The following is a 7,427-nucleotide window of genomic DNA, read 5'->3' as shown; positions in this document are numbered from 1 at the left end:
CACACACACACACACACACGCGCGCACGTGCACACACAATAAATAAATGTAAATAAATAAATAAAAATAAACAGAAGATAACTCACATAGACTGCTTTTTTGAAAAGGATAAAACTTAGACTGAAGATCACAACTTGAAAAGCCATTAAGTTAAGTTTGATTTTGGTCTGTAATCTTGAGAAACAATGATACTTTCAGTGAAGATGGTTGTCATGTTTTCCATACTTGGACCACTTAATACAAAATGGTCCTCTATAGCCTGGTATGGTGGTGTACACCTGTAATCCCAACACCCAGGAGGCTGAAACAGGAGGATTATGGCGAGCTCAAGACCAGCCTAAAATACATGGCCCAAGGCCAGACTAAACTACATAGCTAGACCCTCATGTCAAAACACAACAAAAACAAACAAAATAAAAACCTGTAATATCCAATGGAAGCTATTTTAATATAGCCTTCCAGATAACCTTTGTATTTTCTGATTTTATTGCTTTGGGTTGTATGTAAATATAACCTTTAACTTATTTCAAAGTCAAACCAAAGAAGGATCCTACAATAGTAGTATGCTTTTTGATGAAGAGTGGGTAGTTTGCTAATAGTCTATTTTGAAGCTGTGATAAATCAGTTCCTGGCAGACAGGTCACAAATACTACTAAGGCACCAAGAATCCTGCCCTTCCAAACCAAGCAAAGAGTCCCAGCAATCCATACTTTAGTCTAATCAGCATTATTCAAGTGCTACCAGGAGAGATAAAAATGTAAATGGAAATGCTTACAATCAAATAAAAACTTCACTTGTTTTGATGATGACAATATACTTGCACCATGAAGGGCAGATGAGGTTCGATCTGCTGTCATAGGGAGGTAAATGAGGCAATGTGGCTTCCTAAAGTCACTCTGAAAGGTACCCAGTAAACAGTACTACAATGGGCACACATCTGTAATTCCAGCAGTTGGGAGGCTGAACATAAGAGAACTGTTGCAAGTTAGAGACCAGCAGGAGCTATAAAGTGAGCTCAAGGCCATACTGAACTGCATAGGGAGACCTTGTCTCCAAGAAGATAAAAAAGACCAAAAAACCCCACCAAAACCACAGTACTATACTGCTTATCTTCTAACAGCAGGAGGTGAGTGTCTGGATTTGGAAAATAGCTGAGAAATCTAGTGTGAATGCAAATATAAAGTGTTCAAACCACAGAAATGTAACAGTGCCACATATCTTATGTATCTTCTGAGTTTACTCTGGCTTTTCAGTAGCATAAGTGCCTAGATGGCAAGCACAAAGTCCTGAGTTCAATCCCTGGTACAAAACAAAAAAACAAAAAAACAAAAAAAAAAAAAACCACCTCTTTCCATAGTTAAAACCTCTCTAGATGATAACGCAATTGGCTTTTGAGGAAAAAGTAAATTTTTTTCCTGACCTTTCACCTACTAAAGGTCAACTTTCACAAACACACAGAGCAAAATGGTCATTTAAAATGACGAAGTAGAGGTTGGCATATAGCTCAGCAACTAAAGTGCCTGCTTAGGCAAGTGCAGGGACTGTGCTTTGATCCCCGGGACCACATGCTGTGCCAGCCCCACCCACAGGGTGGACTGAGCTGGCCACAGAGTCTGGCATAGTGGCCTATGCCTGTAATCCCAGTGCTGGGGAGGCTGAAAACAGGAGGATCACTACTGAGACCAAGCTGCATAGTAAGACCCTGCAACAACCAAATATATTAAATAAATAAATAAAATTACAAAGTGCATTTATCAACCACAGCTGGTAGACAAACTTAAGCCAATACTATAGCTTTAGAACATTCATCCCTAAAATAAGGTTCCAATCACAATATACAACCAAAACTATATGTACCTGCTAAAGGCACTAGCCAATCTTTTTCCAGATATAAAGAATTATAACCTTCCACCTAATTAAGGGTAACTTCATAGAACTTAAATCTTATAATGAAAAGATTACATGAAAATGTTTAGTAATAAGGAAGGGGACAAAAGCAAGCTCTATTAAAAATAAAATATAGGGGATGCTGAGATGGCTCAGTGGTCTAAAGCACCTACTTAGAACAAGCTTAGCAAAGCACAGGGACCATGGTTCAATCCCCCAGCACCACACGCCAGCCAGCCCCGCCCCCTGGTGGGCTGAGCTGCCCCCTCCACATAAATAAATAAATAATTTTTAAAAAATTATAAATAAATGAAAATAAAATATATTTAGGATCAGTCTAATATATACAGAATTTATTTTATCCCTAGTTACAAACTACAGCTGTTTAAAGATCCTAATCTAGGTATCCCAGTTAAATTCAGACAAATTAAAAATAGTTCAGAAGAGTATGACAGGCTCTAGCACTCAAAAAATAAAGAGCGATAACAGAACTGATCTACCTAGGAAAAGCAGAAGCTAAAATATACTTTTCATAGCCAAAAAACCCAAGTGTTTTTAGTTATGGCTGATTAATGCAAAAGAAGTCCAATTTACTCACTCAACGTTCTAATTTTATTTGTTTTTTTATACAATGGTAGGTTGGTTCACAAACTTAATTCTTTCTACGATTTCAGTTCTTGTCCAACTTGATTTGCAACCAGAATCATAGAAAGAAAAGTTCATGAACCAAAGAGCCACTGTATTTATTATTATTATTTTATTGCACTTTAGGTTTTTTTTTGTTGTTGTTGTTGTTTTTGAGACAAGTCTTACTATGTAGTCCAGGCCAGCTTTGAATTCACTGTGTTGCCCAGGCTGGCCTCAAACTTACAGTGTTCCTCTTGACTCAGTCTCCTGAGTTCTAGGATTACAGAAATGTGCCATCATACCTGCCACAATTTGATTTTAGTAAACAGTATTCTGAAGTGATACAAGTAAAAACCTGGTTCTGGATCTTGCTAGTCCCTCCTTTCTTTAGTTGTTTTCTTTCCTAACTCAATACAAATAAAGGCATATTTAATATACAATATCCAACATATGTCCCATGTCCTCTGCCATTACTTCTGCCCTGCAGCCCCATCACATTTTTAGAAGCCCAAGTCCTTCTTTAAAGAGTACTTATTTTTACTTAGCTTTGGTAATAATTAAGAGTTATAAATATACCTTATAAGGATGCTTCTTCATGTCATTCAACATGGCTTTACCTGGCTTACTGCTGACTCAAGATTACTACTTCAGGTCTTATAACTATGGCCCTTCCAGAAAATTATGTGGCCCCTCTAATACTGTGATACAAGAAGTATGTATTTGGTGTCTGCCCTGATTCCTGGCACATAAAGCCTAAATCCCTTGCAATTTCATACATGATAGGGATGTTAGGAGCCTCCTGGTATAGTATTTGGTTTTGGGTCCCAGTTCCTAACACAGAGTTCTAATCTCTTGGGATTCCCTCAGTGACAGAGAAAATGAAGTAACTCTTGATGAATTCCTAGGTGACTGGTCACTAGAAAGATTAGACCATGATAAATTTTCAGTCCCAATTCAACCTCCAAGGAGGGAGACAGGTGGGAGACAGTTAATAACTGATCATACTTATGTTGTGAAACTAACATAACTGATACAACACTGTTATATAAACCAAACCCACCATTCAGTGGAAACTAAGATCTGGCTACGGCAATTCTGACCCCAGGGCAGGCTGAGCCAACCACAAACAAAAAACCAAAACAAAACAAACAAAAAAACCTCTTAAGATCCCACCAGCCTCTAAAAAAAAATTATTTTCAATATTCTAAAGGTACAACCTTACTGAATATAGGCATCTTTTCAGTTCATGGTGTTCATTAATCAGAGAACAAGTTACATTAGGATAGTTAGATCCTAGGCCTCTCAGCTACCAAGATCTCTAATAAAAAGAGCTCAGATTTTGCTGATTTACTTCCAACAGATGATAAAGAAGGAAATGCTAAGAATGTGCTAAGAGTGCTAGAAAAGTAAAGTGATTATTCTCATCTAAATAGAGACAATCAAATGGTACAATTACTGTACTCTGGTATGTTTAGATTTTATAGCTATATTCTTATAGTACTGTCCTTTTTAAAATTCCTAAAGGAAAAGTAACTGTTACGATGAATAAAAATTCTTTAGCCCCTAAATCACTATTTCTATTGAAATAATTGCTTTTATAATTCTTTTTTTTTTTTTTTTTTTTTGAGATGGGATCTTGTTATGTTGCTCTGACTGGTCTTGAACTCCTAAGCTCAAGGGATCCCTCTGCCTCAGCCTTCTGAAAATCTGAGACTATAAAAGTACACCACCATGCTCAATAATTTACTTTTGATAATGAGGTATCTTAGTAACATATCAAAACACAATGATCTCTCCTAATGGATCCATAGACTCCTCATTTACACTCACCTGTAGGACCAGATGTTGTTTCAGGAGATGATATACTTTGTGTTGGCTTTTCATTTCTCTGGTTTGGTGAAGAAATTATAAGCCTGTCTTGCCCCCTGACACTTATTTCCGTTTTGTTACCAATTCCCTTCAAAATAAGGCAAAATAAAATAGGTAATTACCAGGCAAAAGGTATCATGGACTTATGAAGTTGGCTTAACCTAATTATAATTTGCTTAAATATGTTGATCTTTGATTATAGTTTATTTGTTAGCCATTATCACAACAACTTTATTGCAATCAGCATGTATGTACAATGAGAGCATGTAGACAAAAACTATTGGTCTAATTCCAGATAACAGATAATTCCTAAGAAATGAACTTGTATCACCCAATATTCTGAAAAAAGAAAATTGTTGTGAAATTTCTTCTTTTACACATGTAATAGATAACTATAGTCACTATCATTTGATGTAGAGCCCTATTAAAAGACAGAAAAGCCAGCATGTCTAAAGAAACAAGAATATCCTGAAGATACAGAAATATGTCATTTGTAGTGATCAAAATGTGACCAATAAGTAATCTGGAGCAGACAGAAGGTAGGTAAAATTCATGTAAGTCTCATTTAGGTATTTTATGTGTTTGTATTTTTGTAAAGGGTCTCACTACGCAGCTCGGACTCATAGTGATCCTCCTGTTTTTCAGCCTCCCCAGTGCTGGGATTACAGGTATGTGCCATCATGTGAAGTTGGTCACAGGCTCAGTGTACCCAGGGTCAGGGCCAGCATAGCCTGTGGTACCAGGAATTGAACCCCATTCCCTGCACTTGCCTAAGCAGGTGCTTAGTCCGCACTATCTTGCCAGCCTCACTTAGGTATTTTAATGTGTAAGAGCAAAAATAGAAGTAATTTATAAATAGGTATGTATTTTTAAAATATCAGTTTTATCTCAAATTTCCCGTAAATAACATTGTCAGGGTGAGAGGACCGAGTTTGATTTGTGTATCCAAAAGCACATAAAACTAGCTCCAAGATTAAGGCCAACTTGCATTTATAAAAGATTCAAAAGTCTCATCTGCTATCAAGAAAATGAAAGTGGAGACCAAACACAAGCTTTACTAGGACCTTTAGGACCTTGAACATGTCTAAGAAAATGTTATGAGACAATCCTACAAGTAATGAATTATTTTAATGTGCATATGCCTATGTTAGGAATAAACAAACACAGGATTCATTATTTTTAAAACAAACTCAAAGTTATATGCGTTAGGAGAGTGATGAGGAGGTATATAGATATTATCAATGTTATAGAAAGCTTTGATGTCTGTAGGCCCAGGGGAGATGGATGGAGGTAATCTGTAGTGACTATTTCTAACTCATCCCGCAGGCTATCGCAACAATTAAATATCACAGGACAAACAGTACTGGGATTCCATAATATGTAGTTAGATATCCAGAGATCGGGAGTCTAACAAAACTGCTTGTGCAACTAAACAGGTCAGCAAGCATATTTAGTATAGTAGTTTTTATAACAATGGTTAATTCAAATAACTGGAAAAATGATTTTAATAAGAAGCACACATTACAACAAAGAAAAACTATACAAACTAGAAACAGGCAAACTGCCCAGTTTTTTTCCATGGGTTTTGGGAGCTAAGTTCAATCTTGGCTGCATAGCTCAAGATTAATCTACCACAGATGGGAATATTACAAAAGAAAATGAAAAAGGAAAAAAAGAAAAACAGAGATATTTTGCCTGTCTTTTTTGCCCACAGGATAAACGTGACTTTATGTTCCAAATGTGGGAAATACAAAAACCATTTAAATTATATCTTTGTGTTGCTCTTTAAATGCCAAGGTTGACTACTTTTAAAATAAATCCCCTCTCCCTGGTTCCGCCAAAATAAATAAATAAGTAAATAAATAAAAATAAAATAACCCCCCTCAAAAACAAAACAAAACAACCATAAAAAAGGAAGTACCTTTGTTGAATAAACAAACTGATCAATAAACTTCCCATCTCCTGTTGCATTCTGAAGCGCAAATACTTGTTCAATTTTTACAACTGGGGACATGTTACACTTCTGCAAATCCAGGCTCCCTTTGTGCATTGTAATGGAAGCTGGTAAGGATTTCCTTGCGGCTGCTGTTTTCCAGGCTATTTTAACAGGGGGCGGTTCTTCCTCTCCCACACTTGTGTGCCGCCTCTGACTGTGTCTCCGAAGGTCAGTACTTGACTGTGAAGAGGCCACCTCCCCTGCATTGGTCTGTTCTGGTTGAGTATTCAACACAGATCTTGGTCTTCGGGGTTTTTTAACTTCGGTCTTAGAGGCAGCATTCTTTTTTGTTTGGGATAAAGCCTCTTCAGGCTGTTTATCAATATAGATAAAAGTATACTGTTCTATTCTTTCTTCTCGAGTCATTTTCAATGCTTTTTCTGCATGAGCAATGCCAATATCCCATTGGGCTCGTTCTCTCTGAGGTCGGGGTTTCCGAATCTTAAAAAAAGCACAGGCATCAATTTGATACACTTTAACAGGTACACTGAAACCAAAATGCATTTCCCATTTGCTTCTGTTACCTTTTTAAGGAACACATAAATATTTTAGGTTCTTCCATCAAATAAGTGGAATATCTTACTTAACTCTGTAACTTTGACTTAAATTAGTATTACTCTACTAGTTCTCACAAAGGTCTGTTCTCTTACACATCCTTCCTCTGTTGACCATTCACTGGACGAGTTCCCCAAAGAGGGAGTTATCCTCACATCAAAGTCATAAAATGCTAGTAGCAATTAAGGAAAAAAGAAGAAGGGTTACAAAATGACTACTTTCAATGGCCAACTGAACACTAAGAGTAATAACCCAAAGCTCCCACTTTTCCTCCCCAGCCAGAGGGTAGGAGTAACTCAGGGGTGCCATGGAGATCACAAGGAAAGCCAGCAGAGAACCAACCAAGATGGCTACTTAGTCTACCCTAAGCAAACAGGGACAGAAAGAAGTAAAAAGGGGGCTGGAGAGATGGCTCAGTGGTCTAAAGCACCTACTTGGAACAAGCTTGGCAAAGCACAGGGACCGCGGTTCAATCCCCCAGCACCACATGCCA

At 37.3% G+C, this 7,427-nt stretch overlaps 1 protein-coding gene across 5 annotated transcripts in view; it reads right to left on the bottom strand.

Annotated features, from left to right (window-relative positions):
- Nsd3 (nuclear receptor binding SET domain protein 3) overlaps positions 1-7,427 on the bottom strand; it is a 136,207-nt gene that overhangs the window by 61,699 nt on the left and 67,081 nt on the right. For all 5 annotated transcript variants that reach the window (XM_004637246.3, XM_004637248.2, XM_004637249.3 and 2 more), the window contains exons 6-7: positions 6,305-6,820; positions 4,345-4,471 (exon numbers count right to left, since the gene is read on the bottom strand). In XM_004637246.3, the coding sequence (XP_004637303.1) occupies positions 4,345-4,471; positions 6,305-6,820 (643 nt within the window). The remainder of the gene's footprint in view (positions 1-4,344; positions 4,472-6,304; positions 6,821-7,427) is intronic.

The sequence above is a fragment of the Octodon degus genome, unplaced genomic scaffold (assembly GCF_000260255.1).
Source record: "Octodon degus isolate 3935 unplaced genomic scaffold, OctDeg1.0 scaffold00088, whole genome shotgun sequence".
NCBI classification, from domain to species: Eukaryota; Metazoa; Chordata; class Mammalia; order Rodentia; family Octodontidae; genus Octodon; species Octodon degus.
This window is presented reverse-complemented; position numbering and strand designations above follow the sequence as displayed.